General features: G+C 39.2%; 1 protein-coding gene across 5 annotated transcripts in view; it reads left to right on the top strand.

The window, feature by feature from the left end:
- rubcn (rubicon autophagy regulator) overlaps window positions 1-21,016 on the top strand; it is a 75,485-nt gene extending 54,469 nt beyond the window's left edge. For 3 of the 5 annotated variants that reach the window (XM_033032099.1, XM_033032100.1, XM_033032098.1), the window contains 9 exons: window positions 2,951-3,011; window positions 5,863-5,995; window positions 7,405-7,550; window positions 7,660-7,724; window positions 8,489-8,727; window positions 9,319-9,380; window positions 14,097-14,250; window positions 16,573-16,666; window positions 19,061-21,016. In XM_033032099.1, the coding sequence (XP_032887990.1) occupies window positions 2,951-3,011; window positions 5,863-5,995; window positions 7,405-7,550; window positions 7,660-7,724; window positions 8,489-8,727; window positions 9,319-9,380; window positions 14,097-14,250; window positions 16,573-16,666; window positions 19,061-19,227 (1,121 nt within the window). In that variant the 3' untranslated portion in view covers window positions 19,228-21,016. Of the gene's footprint in view, window positions 1-2,950; window positions 3,012-5,862; window positions 5,996-7,404; window positions 7,551-7,659; window positions 7,725-8,488; window positions 8,728-9,318; window positions 9,385-14,096; window positions 14,251-16,572; window positions 16,667-19,060 lie in introns of those variants that run through there. The other 2 variants (XM_033032101.1, XM_033032102.1) reach the window with 2 other exon arrangements.
- The last annotated feature ends 1,324 nt before the right edge of the window (window positions 21,017-22,340 follow it).

Raw genomic sequence — 22,340 nt, 5'->3', positions numbered from 1 at the left:
AGATGCGGTTTACAAAGATGGTAAATCGTTTTTGTTCGCACCTAAATTGATTTTAATATTGTCCCATCTCCCCTTCCCTGTGCTGCTAATCGTAATTTAAATGTAAATGCAATATTAATGGATTGACCTTAAAGATTAATGTATTACAGTTGAAACCGTTAACTTCTGAGGAATGGTCCTTCTGTCCGTGTTGTTGTTTTCTCGATGTTCTCCACTTTTATGATTTGGTCTGAAATGTCTGTTAAGCATTACGAAGGTTACATTTCTGAGCGTTCAAAGTTTCTACATTTACAACTGTTCTTTGTTTGCATATTGTTCAAAGTTTAGCCAAATGCCTTGTCTAAATTTGACTCTTCAGATTTCTTTTATGATAGTTTGCCTGAACAATATTGACATTGCTGATGCAAAAATTATTTTGCACAGATAATGTTGCCTGTTGGTCATAAAGATTTGCAAGGTGGCACTTATGTGATACGTGCATAAACATGTCAAATTAGCATTATTCAAGATATACAGCAAAGCATTACTGCTTTACTTGATATGCCTTGTGGCATTCATTTGGAAAATCTGGTTTAAAACAAAATGCAACTCAAGATTCAAGATTATTTAATGACCACACAGTCAAGCTGGTGGAATTCATGTTCAGTACAGAATTTTACACAATAGCTGATTCCAGTCATGCAGACATACAGTTTGTGGTACAGAAGAACATAGTAAGCAGAACATAACATAACATAAAACACAGACAACATACAGTATACAGTACATGCACGGGGTGGCTGTGATATTATCATAGAGTGTTCAGAGTTCGAATTGCATATGGATAGAAACTGTTTTTGAATCGTGATGTTTTGGCAGGCAGTGAGCTGTAGCGCCTCCCTGAGGGCAGCAGGTGGAAGATGTGGTGAGCTGGGTGGGAGGGATCAGAAATGATTTTCTTCACCCTTGACACGGACCGTTTGAGATTGAGTGATTCTATTGATGGGAGGGGGGTGCTGATGATTTTGGATGCTTTGTTGACAATGCGCTGTAGTTTATTACGGGAGTGAGTGTCTAAACTGCTGTACCAAACTGTTATTGATGAAGTGAGCATGCTTTGGATGATGGCTGTGTAAAATCGGATTAGGAGATGTTTCCTCACTCTGAACTTCTTGAGCTGGCGGAGAAAGAAGAGTCTTTGGTTGGCATTTTTATAAATGTGATCTGAGTTGGTTTTCCATTTGAGGTTATTGCTTATGTGAGTGCCAAGAAATTTGAATGAGTCAGTGGTTGATATGGGTTCGCCGGAGATGAGTAGGGGGGTCTTGGGTTGTGCCTTTCGTCTGAGGTCGACGATAAGTTCATGGGTTTTTGATGTGTTGAGTAGGAGGTTATTGTCTGTGCACCAAGTGACTGCTTTGTGTGTTTGAGTGCGGTATTCTGTTTCGTTGTTGTTAGAGATGAGACCTATGATGGTTGTGTCGTCTGCGTATTTGTATATTTTGACTGAACTATACTGGGACGCGAGTTGATTTGTATAGAGTGAGAATAACAAGGGTGACAAGACGCAGCCCTGAGGGGCTCCTGTACTGAGGTGCAGAGGGTGAGATGTGGTGTTGTGTATCTTCACCCTTTGTTGTCTGTTCCAAAGGAAGCTATGGATCCAGTGACAGATGCAAGGGTCAATGTTCATGTCCGTTAATTTATGGAAGAGTTTGACCGGGTTGATGGAGTTGAATGCAGAACTGAAGTCCATGAACAGGATGTGGGCGTAAGTGTTGGCGGTTTCCAGGTGTTGCAGTGTGTGATGGATGGCCAAGTTGACTGTGTCTTCTACTGACCTGTTGGCTCTATATGCGAATTGATATGGGTCCATGATGGAGGAAGTGCTGGTTTTGAGGTGAGTGAGAATGATGCGCTCAAATGACTTCATGGCCACGGATGTGAGGGCAATCGGTCTATAGTCATTGAGGCAGGATGTTGTGTTAGACTTGGGCACAGGAATGATGGTGGATTGTTTGAAGCACTGGGGCACTGAACATTGGCAGAGGGAGGTGTTGAAGATGTTGGTGAAGACAGGGGCCAGTTCTGCAGCACAATGATGGAGCACTGCTGGGCTGATGTTGTCTGGGCTGATGTTGTCTGCAGTTGCATGAAAAGGAAAGTTGCTTGCTGTATTGGATCAATACTTTTAGTTTAGAGATACAGCGTGGAGAAAGGCTCTGACCCATCGAGTCCCTGCCGATCAGCGATCCCTGCACACTAACACTATCCGACACACTACGGACAGGTTACAATTTTACTAAGCCAATTAGCTACAAAACTGTCTGTCTTTGGAGTGTGGGAGGAAGCCGCAGCACCGGGATAAAATCCACGCGGGTCACGGGGAGGACGTACAAACTCCATACAGGTTGTACCCTTGGTCAGGATTAAACACGCGTCTTTGGCGCAGTAAGGCAACAGCAACTCTACTGCTGCGCCACTATGCCGCCCTGGGTAACTGTTATATCCAGTTGCTATTTAGAACAGCTCTATTTTCATTTCCATTTCATTTTCTTCACTTTTACTTGAATAATGGACACATGATATTCAGAGGCATTTGCTCCTAGTAACTACTAAGAATGGCATGAATGGTTATGCGTCATCCCTCACCCCCCTGCCCCCCCTTCTCTGATGCACATTGAAAGCATTTAGTAAAGTGGGCAACTTTAACAAACTGATTCAGCATCTCACAGTGAATGGTGTTACACAGATTTGAAAATCTTGAGTTCGAATAAATTCCATTCTTTTGTTGGGGGTGTGTGTGAAATGCCACGTGAAAACGGACAAATCGGTATCTCTACTTATATAATCATTGTTCAAACTATGAAAGGACAATTGTGTTCAATGATATCTTGAAACATTGGTCTGTGAGTTTCAGATTCTGACTTTATTTTAAGTTAGTCTCCATTGCTATGTTTTTGTTTTCCAGATGCTGATATTAGGAGGAGTCTGGCTTCAAGCGCCAAGTCAGTAATGAACTCCGAGCCCATGTAAGTCTATGTAAAATGTGCAGTGGATAAGTTGCTAAATGTCAGACAAATGGACACATTTCTAGGCAATAACTTTCACCTTCACTTTACAAAACTAGCAATTCAAATAGCCTGATTCAACCTTGAAAAATGGCTTTTAAATTAAATGTTAAATTTGTGTAAAGTGTGATGATTATATTGTGATACATACAGCTTCCCTTATGTAGCTTTGAAATAAAAAAATGTCCAATGAAAGATTGTTGACTGACACCTTAAGGGTCTCTCTTAATGTTTTACCCAACCTAGATATTTAGAGCATTCTGTTTTTATTCCACTTATTTCAAGCATGTATAACATTCTGACTGTACCATTCCTGTCAAATTTCTATCAACATTTAGATGGAGTTAAAGTAGTATTCGTTTGTTATTCACACCTTTCTCTTCCAATGGCTCTTCTCCATGAAGTAGATTTTTGTGACTTCCCATGCCTGGATCCACTCTTACTGACTCCATTATAGCCAGAATCCTTCTGCAAAAAGTTTATAGAACAGTACAGCAAAGAACAGGCCCTTCAGCCCACAATGTCAAGACCAACTCTTACCTGCCTGCACATAATTCAGATCCCTCCATTTCCTGCATGTCCATATGGTTATCCAAAGCCTATCAGATGCCACTATCTTATCTACCTCAGTCACCACCCCTGACAGTGTGTTGCACACACTCACCACCCCTGACAGTGTGTTGCACACACTCACCACCCTCTGTGTATATTTAAAAAAAAAACTTGCCCCACACATTTCCTTTATACTTTGCCCTTCGCATCTTACACTTGTGCCCTCTAGAATTTCATTTTTCCATCCTGGGGGAAAAGGTTCCTTCTGTCTAACCTATCTATGCCTCTCATAATTTTATATACTTCTATCTGGTCTCCCCGTAATCTCAGATGTTCCAGAGAAAACAATACAAAACTGTCGAACCTCTTCCTGTAGCCAACACCCCCTAATACAGGCATAAACCTTGGCTTCACCTTCACATCCTTCCAAAAATTGGGTGACCAGAACTATTCTATATGGCTGCATCATGACTTCCTGTCTCAATGTCCTGACGTATGAAAGCAAGCATATCATATGCCACCTTTTCCCCCCAAAATAAGTCAGTTTATTCCAAAAATCACAAGGAATCATGGGATTTTTCAAAGGTCATTCGAGAAATTAAATAAAGTGAACGGGGTGCCTGGCAGCGGGGAGAGCGGGGTGTAACAGCGAGAGAGAGGGGGTAGATGCGAGTGAGAGACAGGGAGAGACTGAGAGGTGGGGGAAAGAGGTTTCAGTTAGACAGACAACCACTGGTAAAGCCATGGCTCGTTGCTTCTCGGCGAGTCGAGAAAATGTCCTCAATTGAGAGAATCTTCTTCTTTCGTGTGGCGTGCACAGCCTAAAGTTGTTGGACAACTTGTTCTATTTGATCTTCCGTTTGTGCGCGCCGAGTTGATTGCATTGTCGAAACAGGGCGGACCATGTGAAGGTTGCATTCTTCCACCCCAATTGAGAGAATGAAACTTCAGAACCTCCTCGTCTCGACCCTGCTGGAAATTTCCGCGGGCACAAGCAAAAAAATGACCTAAAGTTTGCATTGAGTGAACTGTGTGTTCTTACGTCCTCGTCATACACCGGCGTTTTGTGAGAGTAGTTGGATCCCTGGATCGAGAAGTCAGCGCCCGACAGGTGAGCGGCACGCGGTAGCTGGTGCCTCCCTGCTCGCCGCTGGAAGAACTGGCACCTCTCCTCCCTGGGTCGGGCGCTGCCTCCTCGATCCCGCTGCTCGGAGGCGGCTGACTAGGATTCCAGAGCATCGCCGATGCCTCACAAAAACTCCTGATCCCCCGCCGCCTGTCCGGATAATGTGACCGTCGTTGGTTGAGCTGAAGTTGGGATCCAACCACTCTCACAAAATGCCGGTGTACGATGTGGACGTTAAGAACACTCACTTCACTCAACCCAAAGTTTAGGTAATTTGTTCCTTGCGCCCGTGGAAATCCCTGCTCCCATCCTTCTCAACCACGGCGCAAATGTCTAATGTGTAGCAAGTCTGAAGGAGGGTCTTCTGTCCAGAAGACGCGGACGGGAGTGTCGGCCCAGGCCCGTAGGCAACGCGGAGGGGAGGCGCTGACCCCTGCTCGACTCTGCCTGTCCCGTCGGCGGGACGGGCGGGGTTGAGCTGGAGTTGGTGCTTCTTTACCGCACCGTCTGCGGGCCAGGGCCGCAGCTGCGACGGGCCAGCTCCCCCACCACCGCTGCCGCCTCTTCTCCTGGAGTTGCCGACACTGCACTGTGGAAGCGACAGCAGGTGAGAGGGGAGGGAGCCCCACGGTGAACGATGGGGCACACTGTAACACAAAATGCTAGAGTAACTCAGCCGACTGAATCAGGCTGAGGAAGGGTCTCTAAGCCACCTATCCATGTTCTCCAGCGATCCTGACCCACTGAATTACTCCAGCACTTTGTGTCCTTTCGGTGGGTGAAGAAGGGCTCGCTGGTGCACATTGCGAATCGGAACTAAGGTCGGAACCGGGGCTCTGAACGGCCCTGGAGAATGTGCGAGCCAAGCAGGCCATTCCATTCACATTCATTTTACATTTTATATTAGTTTTTCAATTTCAGCCATTCCATGGTGCTTTAGAGACATGGGAGGGGTGTCATTCGCAGGCCAGAGGTGTATTGTTGTTTCATTATCACATGACCCATGTTGGTCCAGAGAAACAGATCAGACTTTGGAACCGAGGGTGCCAGAAAATCAGTGCTCAACCTGTACCAGTGTTGTGATTTTTGAATGAAATGGCCGAAATCATTACTGTAATTATATTTTTGTTGCAGTTCATTTTCATTCCTTCATTCCAACTCGGCTGAGGCTGTTGCTATGGGTCTGCTGAAACAGTTTGAGGGCATGCAACTTCCTGCTGCATCTGAACTGGACTGGTTGGTCCCAGAGCATGATGCTCCTCAGAAGGTGAGAAATTTAATTTTGCCATCTTGCACTTGTATATGTGTCTTTTTACAATACTGAGACAAAGAGGGTCAAATTTCAAATTCTTTCAAAAATGTTGACAAGCACTTTATTGTGTTTATGACTAACATAGTTTCAAAAAAAAAGAAAAGCTAGCATATTGATGGCAGGTTTCCGAAAATTGCATCAGAATACGCAAATACATTTTATGTAACGGTGGTCGCGTGGTGTCCACCAGTGACCTGGTTGGCACAGTAAGTGCACGTATTGCTTAATCCTTTCTATGTTTATGAATACCACATGGAACAATAAAATTGCAAACACCGTTTTCACTTAATTCACTTGATCACGTAGTAGAATACTGCATCCATCTGCGTTACACATCATGCACATAAACGTACGTTGCGGGGGACCCGCAAAGGTTTGGTGTCCCAGAAAACGAACGTTACATTATTAGAGAAAACCAAATTAAATTCATAGATAGAAAAAACGGTACATTACCGCATTGATTTGAACTATATCGATGGCCGATGATTCATCGGAAGGTTTGATTGGGATGATTTTTTAGTAAGTTAAATGTCTCCGTCATGGTCATTGTGGAGCTTCCGGAGATTGACATAAAGGAATGAAGCTAGCGACTTGGTCCGTACGAAAGGTAAACAAGAGACAGTGTGTTGCCAAATTGAAGATTGGCTCAGCTTCTTAGTTTTGATGACCAATTTATGCCCCCCACATTTTTTTTGATTTAAAAAAAGTTGGAAAATATATCATAAACGGTTGTTGTGTTTTACACACCACGATGTTTTTGATATATTAAATGCGAATATAAGAAAAATAATTAACACGCCCAAAAATCACTACTACCATAGGATACATCGTTGGGGTTTGTGAGGAGCAGTAGAGCCCCTGTGGTTTAACTTACGGAGGTATCGACCCGGTAACGGTCGTTGTGACAATGGATATCAAGCACAACGACAGTTATGGAATCGTAGGACAGTGTTAATGTGCGGGGATCGCTGGTCGATTCGCATGCGGTGGGCCGAAAGGCCTGTTCCTGTGCTGCATCTCTAAACCAAACTAGACTGTTCACTGATCTGATAACAGGAAGGAAGAAGCTATTTCTGAATCTGCAGGTGTGTGCTTTTAAGCTTTTGTATTTTCTGCCTGAATGGGAGGGGTGAAGAGGGAATAACCAAGATGAAAATGGTCCTTGAATGTGTTGGCTGCTTTCCCATGGAAATGTAGATCTTCAAATCATCCAAATCTGGTGTTGAGAAGTTGAATCCTTCCTTTCCCCTGAGGTCCACTCCTCACCTTATTCTTTTGCACAGCACTTATTCCTGTTGGCAAATGTAACTGATTCCTGACTAATTATTTCAGTTCCGTGTCAAGTAACTTTCTTCTTCCTGTAGCTTTTGCCAATTCCAGACTCCTTTCCAGTGTCTCCTGATGATGGCGAGCACGCTGATATTTACCAGCTACGAATCAGAGTCCGTGGAAATTTGGAATGGGCACCACCTCGGCCACAAATAATTTTCAATATTCACCCGTCCCCCAAGTAAGGATTTGCAATACAAATCAAGCTGGCTGTTCTTGTCTAATGTAATTTTTGTTTCAGTCTCAACATCAAATAATATCTTACCATTTATATTAATGTGTTATTAAAGGAGAAAGGTGGTTGTTGCCAAACAAAATTACCGCTGTGCAGGATGTGGTATCCGAACAGACCCAGGTGAGTTATAATCTGAATGTTAACAATATGATAAAATTCTGCTTATACTTACGTAACCTAGTTATATCATGCTTTCTGTAATGTATTGTACTTAAAAAATTATCCAATATCAAATGGCATGTGATTTCTATGACTGATAGTTCTTAAAGTCATAGTTGTACAACGCGAAAAAGAATCTTTCAACCCAACTATACCAATCGAGTTGCCTACCTGAGCTAGTCTCATTTGCCCATGTTTGGCCTTTTTCCCTCTGAATCTCTTATCTATGTACCTGTCGAAATGTGTTTTAAATGTTGTAATTGTAGCTGCCTCTACCACTTCCTCTGGCTTTTCTTCCCACCCACCACTATATCTGAAAAAGATGTCCTTCAGGTTCCCTTTAAATGTTTCCGTTACCTGAACTAGCTCTTTCTTCTTTCCTTTCAATCGTTGATTAAGAAAACTGTTACAGTAATATTTTTTATAAAAAGAATGTTAAGTGCCACAAAACCTTCAGTCTCTGCTCATTTGGAGTCTTAAATGTGAAGAGGGCAGTAATATTGACACACCACTGCCTTCCAGAATGTGATTGAAAAATAACTGATGAAAAATGAAATTTTTGTCAAGGCTTCTTGATCAAACATTGTCTTGAAAAAAGGCATTTAGATGAACATAGATTTCTATTTTTCTGGGGAAATCCCTCTTGTTTTGCAATGCAAATACACTTTGAAAGGTATATAATCCCCACATTCCTAAATGGAACTGATTCTACCTTTACCTTACAGAATATATAAAGAGACTACGTTATTGTGAATATCTTGGAAAGTACTTCTGCCAGTGCTGTCACGAGAATGTGCAGTCTGTTGTTCCAAGCCGAATATTACGGAAATGGGAGTTCAGCAAATATTATGTCAGTAATTTTTCTAAGGATTTGTTGAATAAAATTTGGAATGATCCACTTTTCAACGTTCAAGACATTAACAGTGCGTTATATCGGAAGGTGAAGGCCCTCGATCAAGTTCATGTAAGCAATCTTCAAAATTTCTCCGAGTTAGCATTGAGAGATTCTGCTGTGAGACTTATGAAAGTGGCAGAATTGCAGTGTTCTTTGAATGATAAGAATCTAGCTATTGTATTGCTAACAGTAGAATTCATTTATAATGTAATACCATTCCAAGTGAAGTGTTAAAAGATCCACGAATAACGTGCTTTTCAAATTATTGATTTGTTTTTATTTTTGCCAAATTTGTTTCATTTAGTGATCAAATAGAACAGAAGATTTTTGTTCATTTGTTTTGTTTTTTACAAATCAACGGATTGACTTCTATTCATTATTTTATAAACTCTTTGAACATCAATCTAGTCATCTAACTAAATCAACCTTGCATTTTTCAATTGAGCATTATCTAAAGTTATCAGATTCAGTTATACAAAAACCTTGTGTGAAAGCATTTTTTTAATATAACAATTCACTTGCCTGTCTGAAAGCTAGTCTTAATTTCATTCTCATCAAAACAAAACTAATATTTTACCAAGGAGTGTTGATTTTAATTATAACCTAAATATAATAAAAGTACTTGTGAAGTAGTCCTTTCTTTTTCAAAACTTTTAACAGATGCTGAGAATGCAGCTGGTTCACATGAAGAACCTGTTAAAAACATGTAGACTGGCAAAAAAGTGAGTACAATATTTTGTTTAAGTATCGTTCGCAATTTCGATGCTTTCTTTCACTTTTGTGTAAAGATTGATTGTACTGCTTTCGCTTTTTTTGATAAAAGAATTGTTAAATACTCCTGGCCATATATCCAAATTGAAATAATTATTTGTAATAGCTCTACCAATCTCCTCGTTGTTCATTTCTATTGCAGAAAACACCCCAGCATATGAGGATTTTGTTTACTGTGAAGGTTAAATACTTCACAGTAGGCAGCGGTAGAGTTGTGCACTTAGCGCTTACCGTGCCAGAGATCCGAGTTTGATCCCGACTATGGGTGCTTCCTGTACGGAGTTTGTACGTTCTCCCCGTGACTGCGTGGGTTTTCTCCGAGATCTTCGGTTTCCTCCCACACTCCAAAGACGTACAGTTTTGAAGTTTAATTGGCTTGGTAAATAAAAACAAATGTAAATTGGCCAGTGTGTGTGTGTGTGTGTGTGTTGGAGAGTGTTGGTTTGTGGGGATTGCTAGTCGGTGCGGACTCCGTGGGCCGAAGGGCCTGTTTCTGCGCTGTATCTCTAAACTAAACTAAACTAAAATCACCAGAGAAGCTGTTTTAAAAAAAAAGTTTTGGGGTTATGTACTATGAGCTTCTAAATGTTTCTTTGAATATATTTATCAATTGATTAATTTTCTCTTTGAACTGTGACTCGCTTGTATCTCTCAGAATTGCTAAACTAGGCAAAAAGATGCACCATTTCTTCACATTGTTTTTGTATTAATTGTGTTGGATAAATAATATTGAGGCTACCCTTTTTACTGTGCTTTGTTAAGCCTATTTTGTTTCAACTTAGTTGCACAAATTATTAAACCAGAGAATGTTTAGCAGAGTTTGTAGTTTCAGTAGAATTGCAGTTCCAATAGTTAATACATAAATATGCATCATGGAGAACTTAGCCCTCTAACATAGAGTGCAAATGCATAACACAGTGGCATGTTTGGGTCCTTGTTTATGGGGAATATCTTCACTGCTAGCATGCATTGAAATATGTTGCCCACGATTTTCTTGTTTTTCAGTTTGAAATTGAATGGTGTTTATTGAGACTGCCAAACTATCTTTGCTGCTTCATCGTCTAATGCAATGTGGACATTTATGATACTATGACTCAAGCAGCTATGATTTGTTATTTAATTTTCCACAGCTTTCTGGCTGCATGAATAATTCCATTAAAAGTTAGTTTTGGAGATGCATGAATTTTCAGATTTTTTTTACAATCCCCTTCCCCCGAGTGTCAAAATATATATCATGTATTCTTAAGTTTGTGAATAATTTTCAATTAGCTATTGCACAGCCTGGAAAATAATGTTGGATGTGGTGGTTTACAATGAAATAGCTACCTGAGATTTGTAGAGCCAAATAGGCTGTGGGCCGAGCATCAAAAATGTGTCTAGAAATCAGTTTTCGTGACCCAAGTCACCAAACTACATGAAAGTTTCCACAGATTTAGATGAAATATAATTGAGAAGGAAGTCATAACTTGTCATTGCCGAAATGTTGCACATTGATTAATTAAACTAATTAGAAAATGAGATCGGGAAAGTAAGCGCCATCTAGTGGCCAATGCCCATATTACACGATGGGCAGCCTATTTCCGTGTTGCAGTCCATTTAAACTATATATCATTATACATATATATTTTCCAGATAGTAATATAGGTATAATAATATAATATATTAATATAATATTATATAATATATATAATAATAGTAATATAGGTATAATAATATTATATTTAGGTATAATGATATTATATAATATATTATTATACCTATATATATTCCAGATAGTAATATAGGTATAATAATACATATATATATATATATATATATTATAACTATATCTATTCCAGATAGTAATATAGGTATAATAATATAATATTATTATACCTATATATATTCCAGATAGATATATTGCTCCGTTTTCCTGGAAACAGCCGCTACGGACGGCACTTTTTACACCCCCCCCCCCCCCCCCGCCCATGGAGAAGATCCGCGGCTCCGTGTTCACGAATCGGCTGCTTTTTAATTGAGACTGCGGCTTCACTATGTTAAATACATAGGCCCCGCGATCGGAGCACCTTTTCCCGGTAAGTTATCGCAGACAGCTCCGAGATTAGATGATTAAGACTTATTACTCTACAACAAGCTGGCATTAGTGAAAATGTTTAATTTACCTTGTTATTGATACATATAGTTTAGGCCCTCAACTTCGTGAATGAGTGAGTGAGTGAATGTACAGCCTCCAAATCTCATTTTTTCACACTATAAAGGGTGCAATTAAATTAATTAAAGTCCATACAGATTAATTTTCATAAATTCAGACTTTAGATCTTACCTTTCAGTTTGAGTTGATTCACAAAGTTTCACAACTTTGTGTTGCAGCATCTCAGCAGGGTGTTTGCTTTCAAGACTTTCTTCCACTTCTCTCCACTTAGCTGCACATTTTTCAGACTTCGTAATGCTTTTCTCAATAAATTCAATTACCCTGCTGCAAGTTTCCACGACAAAGAACCTTCATCGGAATCTCCAGTAAAACAGGCATCAGTAGAGGCACTCTCAGCTATGATGTGTGCTAGCCTGAAACAAAGCACGTGATTGGCCAACTGGCAGACAACTCAATGTTAAACGTGCTTTGATTGGACTAAAAATACCCGAAATTTTTCTGGTTTTTCTCTGATTTATTAAAATGTGCAAGTCTTGTTCATGATGAGTTTCGGGGGTGATTTATATAATTTTTTTACACAATAATGTGAAAATTTCATGTAGTTCTGTAACTTGGTCACAAAACACTGGAATAAAGCTCCTCGGCCCACAGCCTAAAAGTACAACGTAGTCTTGTGTAGGAAAGAACTGCAGATGCTGGTTTAAATAGAAGATATGCAGAAAATGCTGGAGCAACTCAGCGGGACAGTCAGCATCTCTGGAGAGAAGGAATGGGTGACGTCTGAAGGAGGGTCTCGACCAGAAATGTCGGCAATTCCTTCTCTCCAGAAATGCTGCCTGTCCCGCCTAGTTACTAAAACATAGTCGTCAATTTCGCAGCAAAATAAATTGTTGCAGTTTAAACAGAATTTTCTAATTTCGTGCTGATGATATAACTAGTTTGATTTGCTTATAATCCTCGAACACTTTCGCCACCTCTAACGGGATCCCACTACTGGTCACATCTTTTCATTTCCACCCCTCTCTACTTTCTGCAGAGATCGTTCCCTCTGCAACTCCCTGGTCAACCCGTCCCTTCCCACCCAAACCACCCCCTCCCCTGGTACCTTCTCCTGCTACCGCAGGAGATGCAACTCCTGTCCCTTTACCTCCCTCCCCGACTACATCTAAGGACCCAACAGTCTTTTCAGGTAAGGCAGAGGTTCACTTGCAACTCCTCCAACCTCATCTACCGTATCCGCTGTTCCAGGTGTCATATTCTGTACATCGGCGAGACCAAGCGCAGGCTCGGCGATCGTTTCGCTGAACACCTCTACTCAGTCCGCCTTTACCTACCTAACCTCCCGGTTGCTCATCGCTTTAACTCCCCCTCCCATTCCCAATTTGACCTTTCTGTCCTGGGCCTCCTCCATTGTCAGAGTGGGGCTCAGCGCAAGTTGGAGAAACAGTACCTCATATTTAGCTTCGGTAGCTTACACCCCAGCGGTATGAACATTGACTTTTCTAACTTCAAATAGCTCTTGCTCTGACTACAGTCTCTGACTACATTCTATCTGTCCCGCCTACTTCCCTGACATCAGTCTGAAGAAGGGTCTCGACCGGAAACGTCACCCATTCCTTCTCTCCAGAGATGCTGCCTGTCCCGCTGAGTTACTCCAGCATTTTGTGTCTACCTTTCATTTGCTTATTGGTCTGTGTGGAGATAGTCCAGTAATATATATGGTTGTAATTTTTTTTGTCTATTAGATATCAAATGTTTAAAAATTTAAATTGCCCTCAAAGAATTAACAACATTGCTAGAGCATTGGAGGAGATTGACATGATTGACAGTATCAACGAGTAAATAGACACAAAAGGCTGGAGTAACTCAGCGGGTCAGACAGCGTCTCCGGAGACAAGGAATAGATCGAGACCCCTCTTCACCTTCAGTCTGAAGCTTTATGTGTATATCATTGGTTGAAACCAGCATCTGTAGTTCGTTCCTACACAGTATCAAAGAGTAGGTAGAATACTGCACAATGTTTACAGTTACAGTGTACAATTTACCACCTTGCATGAAGGTGTTCTGGATTAGAGGAAATAAAATTGGAAGTTTGTGAGAAAGATGCTAATGCATTCAGGAAGCATCAACCCATTTGTAAGACTTTACCTAGGAGATTTTGTAAATTTCTAATGGCAAGCATCATTTAGAAATTCTCCCATTATTTAGTTTTGTTAAAAATCTTCACTGAGATTTGTACAGTAAATTCACAGATTTTTTTGATTTTTTTCTGTGTATTTGCTGTTTGAATTGACTTAAAGCTTTTGCAGTATTACAGGACTCTGTGTAATATAAATCATATACAGTGTGTCATGATTTTGCAGTCTGGGCTAAAGCAGTCGCCACAGTGTTTAAGTTAACAAAAAATCTTAATCTGCAACATGTGACATTGCCAAATTAAATGCACTCTTTAAGTCAATAAATATCTCAAATCACATGCACAATGATAAAATAATATAATGTTTTGCTTTTGTAGGCTTCTGGATAACTTTGACAGGGAACCAGGTCATCTCACTGAAGATCTTCATCTCTATTCCCTCAACGATCTCACAGCTATAAAAAAGGGGGAGTTGGCTGGAAGGCTGAAGTACCTCGTGAAGATAGGATCAGCACATGTGGCACAATGTGTGGTATGCATCATAGTGATTTGTACCACACAAATGAATGAAAAGTGACACTGTATAAATAAGCATAGACACATTTAAGTATTTAGTTAATACAGAATATGCTTGCAATTGTATTATAAACAGTGCATATAATATGACAGGTTTATAGAATAAGTTATGGGCCAGTTTCATTCGAACTACTAAAAAATTAAAAATTATGATTGACTATTAATATACAAGTTGGCTTCCAAAGTAACTTTTCTTTGCATAATGGGCTCTTACACTGACTTTGAATGGATTGTAAACTTTTTCAAACATTCCTAAAATAAAAAAGAGTAACAATGGTAAAGTGAAATGAAAGGGCAAAGTTTAAAGTTGATTTGTAGGGCAATATTTTCAACGCCCGGTGATGGGTACCTGGAATGTGCGGCCAGCGGTAATGATCAAAGCACAGACAGATATGATAATGATTTTTAAGAGGCTTTTAGATAGGCACCTGAATATGCAGAGAATTGAGGGATATGGATCACCTACAGGCAGATGAGATGGGTTTATCTCAGCATCATGCTCAGCACAGACATTGTGGGCTGAAGGGGCCTGTTCCTGTGATGGATCGTTCTATGATCTATTTAGGCTGCTAACTAAAATTTGAACCCCATTAATTATGACGTAACTCATTTATAATACACACTGTTATTCAGAGTTTTGTTTAGATCTAGCACACCACAAAGAGATTTTCTAATTCATGAGATTCTATTGATTAGGCATCTTGTTATACCTAGTCTGATGACCTGCCAGTTTTCACAATCAACTTTATATTCAAACTAATTAGGTTATTAGTTTGCTCAATTAGGTTTATGTTAGGGTGTATTTATTGTCACATGTACTGAGGTACAGTGAAAAACTTTGTTTTGCCTGCTATCCAAACAGACCAGATATACCATACATAGATACAATCGGTGACAAATTGAACTCAAATACAATAAATGGAGCAAAAGGGACGATTCAGAGTGCAGAATACATTTCTCAGCATTGTAATGTATCAGTTCCGTGGACAAAGTCCAATGTTCTTAACGGGGTGAATCAAACAGTACCCCAGCTGATGGGAGGACTGTTCAGAAGCCTGATAACAGAGAGGAAGAAGCTGTTTTTGAATCTCGTGATGCACGCTTTCATGTTTCTGTACCTTCTGCTGGACGGGAGCAGGAGGAGGAATGACCAGGGTGAGACAAGTCTGATTATGTTGGCTGCTTTTCAGCGGCAGCTTGAAGTGTAGATAGTCAATGGTGGAAAGTCAGGTCTGTGTGATGGGCTGGGCTATATCTACAACTCTGCAATTTCATGTCGTCTTGGGCAGGGCTTTTCCCAAACCAGGCTGCGATGTAATCCAACATCATGCTTTCATTAAGTTTCAGCGAGACATTAAGTAGATTGGAAGAATTGTGCCATAAAATGGAGGTGCTTGAGAGCGGGCTGCCTTTCCAAAAGCAGTATGTACTTTTCGACTAAAATTACATTATGCACTTGTATGCATTAATATTCAATTTGGAATTTCTGCATTTGTTGATTCGGTATTTTTATTCATTTTATGGGATCTGACTATCATCAGGAATGTCGGCATTATTGCCCATGTGTAGGTGGCTGTGAAGTGTTGGATTGAGAGTTCCAGGATTTTGACTTTTGCAATTAATTTTTGTTATGATGGTATGAATTATTAACATGTTCAATTAATAGTTTTTTATGAAAAATAAAGAAGATATATTTATTAATTGGCAATCATAGTGAGTCATTGTCATATAACAAGGAAATGGTCTTTCAGCCCAATTTGTCATGGCGACCAAGATGCCCCATTTAAGCTAATCCTGCTCGCCTGCATTTGGCTCGTATTCCTTTAAGCCATTCCTTTCCATGTACATATAATCTAAATGCTGTACCTGTCTCAACTACTTCCTCTGGCAGCACGTTCCATATACCCACTACCTTGGTGATCCATTAGGAGACAAGACTATTATCTTCTGATACAGGATAGTACAAGCGTAACTTCAATCCTTTTCAATTTCCTTTTTGTTCCATCCTGTGTTTCTTTCTATGGGGCAGTTTAATTCTACAGTTGAACTGTAATAAATTCATTGCAGAGTATTAGTTTTGATGGGGTTTTTTTGTGAAATTGTGCATTCAGCTTAATGTTGTCTATTCAGGTTATTGTATTCATGTTAAGATTGCTCATGTTTTAATTTGTTTCTGTTTACTTTGGAATGTAGTTAATAGCTTATTAATGAGTGTTCTTAAAGTCAATTCTTCTTGCGATTAGAAAAGTACTTAAATAACTGATTTGTTTTTGCTCAGCTTTGTCAGGCTAAAGGCTTCATCTGTGAATTCTGCGGTAATGATACAGATATCATCTTCCCTTTTGAGCTCCACAAATGTAAAAGATGTGAAGGTTAGTATTTTGAGGTTGCTGGTGTGTGCATCATGTGACTCAACAGGTAAACCTTTACTTGAAGGTCTCTTGTGTCAAATTAAGCTGTATCTCATTTGTACAATAGCTGCACTTATATTTATATTATACACACACACACACACACACACACACACACACACACACACACACACACACACACACACACACACACACTTAACTGTCATATGTACTGAAATGGGAACAATGCAGTTATTTTGTAGCAGCATAACAGGTATGTAAACACAGTATTCAATAGTTAACATAATAATCAAAGAGGTTTGCATAAATAAAAAAAATATTAATGCAAAAACCGGCCTTTGGTGCAACAATAGTTTGGAGTTCATAGTTTACTTGGTGTTTGTAGTGATCAAGAGCCTGATGTTACTGGGAAGAAGCTGTTCCTGAGCCTGGAGGTCACGGATTGCAGACTCCTATACTTCCTGACTGCATGAATGAAATTAGAGCATGGCCAGGGTAGTGTGGGTCATTGTATTTGAGGTAGTACTTTCTGTAGAACCCTTCGTTGCAGAGGAGATCGGTTGGACCGGGCAGTGTCCACCATTTCTTGTAATCTCCTTCGTTACTATCTGTTCGAGTTGCTGAACTAGACCGTCATGCAACCAGTCAATATGTTCTCCACTGTGCACCTGTAGAAGTTCAAGAGTATTTGTCAATGTAGTGAATCTCCTCAAAGTAGAAGTGGTAATGGGCTTTCTTTGTGATTGCATCAGTGTGCTTAGTCCAGGACACATTGTCATCAATACTCATGCCCAGGAACTTGATATTCTTTTCAAACTAATCCATTTATACTGAAAGTACATTAATCCCTAGCTGTTTCCCCATGTTCTCATAATCTCTCTCTGGATTCTTCAACTCGTGTACTCATTAGCTGCATCTTATAGTGGTCAATTAACCTACCAACAAATACAGTTTAATTTATCAGGTAATATCAGTATTCTATAGAACTTTTGAAGAAGCAGGTTTTTTTTAAAGTTGTTATCCCTGTTTGGAGCCTCAATTGATATTTTGTTTTTCCTCATCTTGCTCCACCACATACTCTTGGCTCCACCGTGTGGTTGAACAATGCAATACTTGCTCTTGGATCAGGCACAGTTTCTCCTGTTGGACAGAATGGACGTTTCATATTTTTGTTCCTTAAAGATTCTGAACACTTGCCACAGATTCCATTCTTTGTCAGGCCATTATGTTTCTTTAATCAGGATGTGTTTATTGTAAATTTCCTTTTAATTCCATATCCATTTCAGCACCACACTAGCCAGTCTGAAGAAGGGTCTCGACCCGAAATGTCACACATTCCTTCTTTCCAGAGATGCTGCCTGTCCTGCTGAGTTACTCCAGCTTTTTGAGTCTGTCTTTGGTTTCTTGCTGTTGCCAGTCTTTTCTCGATTATCTATCTGCTTTGAAATTCATCAGTACTTGTGTCACCTCCATTACGCCCAATGCCATTCTCTGACTCTGGCTGTTCTCCCCTCCCCTCCACACCATTATTGGTAGTCACCTACATCAGGGGTCGGCAACCCGGTTCTGCCTAGGGGCCAGGTCCCGGGTATGTGAACGGTTGGAGGGCCACATCTATCGCCATAGTTAAAAAACGTTGACTTATTTATATATTTAAGAAATATGTCTACTGAACATAGGAGTTAATTTGAGACACTGGTATTGTAACATCCCTCAAGAATCTTAAGATCAACTTCACGTTTATTGTGCAAAAACAACAATTTAATTTAACACAGCCATTTAACACAATTTAACATATGTATTGACTACAGTGGAATCAACATTGCAAAAAAAACGATTTAACAACAACCTACACAATTTAACATGAACATCCACTACAGTGGAATCAGCATTCCTCACTGTGACGACGACCCGATTTTCAGACCCTATCGTCGGGTCGGATAATTTCTAGTTACGGGCTGCATTCAGCCCGTGGGCCGTAAGTTGCCGACCCCTGACCTACATTCTACAACTTCTTTCATGAACCCAAAGTCCTTTCACTAACCTTTACTCTGGAAACTTGCCTTTAAGCACATTTTGGGGTGTTTTTCCTAATGTCTTATTGGACTCCGGGCCCTTTATGTTTGACTATTTCTACTACCTCCCTGGAGATTTTTATTTTGAGGGAGCCAAATAGATAAAAGGAGTTGAGTTACATCAATTCACTTTTTGGGAGGATTGATTTAATCTCTGTGCTTTGTGGATACTACATTTTAAATGCGACGTTGATCAAGTTTGGTGTAGCATTTAGAATTTGTATTTGAGTTAATGCGCAATTTTAATTTTGCAATATCTTCCTAAAACAGATTTTAAGTGTTTCAGTAAAATGATTGTGTTTTGTTTTTGTTTCTGCAGAATGTAAAGCATGTTACCACAAATGCTGTTTTAAATCAGACCACTGTCCTCGTTGTGACCGGTTTCAGGCACGTAAAGAAATGCTTGCTAAACAAACCATAAAATGGTATTCATCAGAGGCTCAAGAAGAAGAAAATGAGAACTCCCAGAGTACAGATTGTGATTGAACAGTAAGACAGAAGATAACAAAGCTACTTGAATTTTTGCATTGAAACAGAGTTGGAATTCATGCACTTATTTTTTAAAAACAGGACTAGCACCATAGCCTATACCTTCGTACTGAGGATTCAATATATTACCTTTCAGCAACAAAAAGTTTAATTTTGTGACATTGTCTTTGTTGGTCAATAACTTAACATCTATCCGTCCATGTTAATTTGACAATTTATTTAAATGTTTTAAAATGTCTGTTTGCATGTCCAAAGACTTATTTGTGGGGGATTAATGATGAGAGGGGCAAAATTGTTTAATGTGTGTGTTGTATGTATCATAGCCTTGAAGCTCCAGGATACATTCTGGGATTGTGCACGTCCATTGAGGAATGGTGTTGTTAGTCAGTTAAACTGGACTCTGGTTGCCATGCAAATCATCTTGGGCAACAAAAAGAAAAATCTATATCTGGTATTCTATTTTGTGTTTAACAAGTAGATATCACTGTGATATTTTCATTGGTGCTGTATTGAATGTATCTGTTATTTTGGGGTTAGAAGCTGATGGGGTAGATAAGTCTTTTGGATATAACTATGAAGAATATTATTCAGCATTTTAAGACTTGCCAGGGATGTATAAATGTAAACTAAATTCAGGTCTGCTAAAGTAATTGTTCAAAGATGAAGTATTTATCATGAATGTACCAATTTAGCTGCTTTTGTGCTTGCTGTCATTTGAAATGTAACATTTGAAATGGGTTGGCATATTTTGGAAAGTTAGTAGACTATTTGTATTAGCAGACTATTTAATTATACTGGATAGCAATTACTGAACTAGAACTTCAACTAAATCAATCTGCCGAATGCCATATGATTTATATTAAAACAAGATTTGCTATATTTAGACAGTCCAGAGTAGAAATTGTAAAATGTAATTTAGAAAACCTTACAATCAATTCAGTTATTTATTTGTTGTATTTGAGTTTGATTAGTATCTTGACTTTATATTTTAGGTGCAAAATCATTTCCTTTTAGTTTTAAATACTAATATAATAGTGTTATATCCTACATACTGCAATGTATGCAGTTAAGTTAAACTGCTGCACAAAACAAAATAGTTTGGGTTGAGACCGAATAGAAAAGAGGAGAAACCTATTTAAACCTCATGTTGAGTATTTGTAAATGTACTCTTTGGATAAGCCAAAATAAGCTTATTTACTAATGCAGCAAGATCGGTTTTGCATTGCAGGGTTTATATGTTTCATTTGGATGCAATGCCTCTGCTTAAATACAATTATTGAGCCCATATCAGGCAGCTGTTACCAATGGGGTGATAGTTTAACTGAGGCTATAAGCAAACTTGTTCGGCAAATAATAAAATCAAAAGAAAAATATTACTGTTTGCAACAGTGTGAGACCAGCCTGACTTGGTTTTAATCCTTATATATTGTTTAATTTTCAAGTTCCAATCTACTTTTTCTAATAGACCTCAGCCAAACTTTGTATGAAGAATGAACTTTTATGAAAGCACATTTTTAATTAACCAACTAATTTGGAACCCTTTTATTTTTGAGGCTCTCTGAAATTACAGCAAGTCTTTAATGTCATTTTTGCTTCTGCTTGTTCTCTGTAGAAAATGTGATTAGATTCAAATAATGAAACAATTTCCAGGTATGATCGTATGTCAAAGATGAACATTGGCTGAGAAAGGGATATTTAGAATAGAAAATGAAATGCTTAAATAGACACATCACTTCAAAATTCCTAATGATGGGGAGACTGATATTTAATAAAGATTTCTATGCTATATTGTTCTGAAAGGTTAGGTCTGAGAAATTCTTGTTTCTGAATCTTGAGAGAGTGCACAGAAATTAGAAAAAGGAGTAGAAACAGGCTTTTTGACCCTTCAATCTGCTCTGTCATTCCACAAGGCCGTCATTGATATACCTCAACATCACATTCATACCATGTACCTTGATTCCACTAATATTGGTCTCTATTTTGAATGTTGTCAATAACCGAGTCTCCATAACATTCAAGGATAACAAAATCCAAAAGTTGCTACTCATTTCAATCCTAAATGGTTTAACCTTATTTTGAGACTGTGACCCCAAGTTTGAAACATTTCAGTCAATGGTCATTTTCTCTAGTATCTAACCTATTGAGGCTTCTTAAAAAAAACCCCAAACATTTAATTGATGTCACTTCTCATTCTTAACTTAAACGAATAGAAGCTAAGACTACGCAAATTCTCCATTAGACGTACCATGGAAGGAAATAAACCAAAGTTTTACACAATTTGCTTTCCTAATTGTCTGCTGTACTGCATGCCTTGTCAACAAGGACATTCAGCTCCCTTTGAGTATTAATATTTCCCATTTGCTCACCGTTTAAAACATACTCAGTATTTCCATTTTATCTACGCAAGTGGATAACCTCACTTTATTGCATGGCACTGTATATGGCACACTTAGCTTGTCTACATTCCCTTCTTACTATTCACATTCCACTTGGCTTTCTATTATCTACAAATGTAGAAATGTCACATTTGATCCATGCAGCCAAGTTACAGATATAGACCTTGTGAGTTGTTAAGCTCTCAGATTTCTGCTATCCTCACTAGTTGCAGTGCCACCTTGAAAATAACACATTTATTCCTTCTCTGAAGAGGAGTGCCACCCGAAACGTTATCTGTCCATTTTCTTCACCTGCTGAATTATGCAGCACTTTTGTTTGCTCAAGATCCCAGCATCTGCAGTTTCTTATTTCTATATATTCATGTTTGTTTTTCTGTTATCCAATTCTGAACCCATCCTTGAAATCCATGAATTCTGTCCTTGTATTCTGATCAACGTCTTGTAGGGGGTTTATTAAAAGTCTTCTCAAATCCAAATAAATCTGCCTCAAAGAACTTCAATAGCTTAGTCGATCGCTATTTCCCTTTCATTAATGTTGGTACTGTGCGATCGTACTATATTACAAATGTCTTTATTAAAGCATTTATTATAGAATCCAGCTGTTTCTCTACTTCTGCTGGAGCACAATGCACTAAGATGCTGGTTTAATAAAAAAGACACAGTACTGGAGTAACTCAGTGGGTCAGGCAGCGTTCCTGGAGAACATGGATACTC

This window comes from Amblyraja radiata, chromosome 13 (genome assembly GCF_010909765.2).
Source record: "Amblyraja radiata isolate CabotCenter1 chromosome 13, sAmbRad1.1.pri, whole genome shotgun sequence".
Classification (NCBI taxonomy): domain Eukaryota; kingdom Metazoa; phylum Chordata; class Chondrichthyes; order Rajiformes; family Rajidae; genus Amblyraja; species Amblyraja radiata.
Note: the sequence above shows the minus strand (reverse complement) of the source record. Positions and strands in the feature narration are given on the sequence as shown.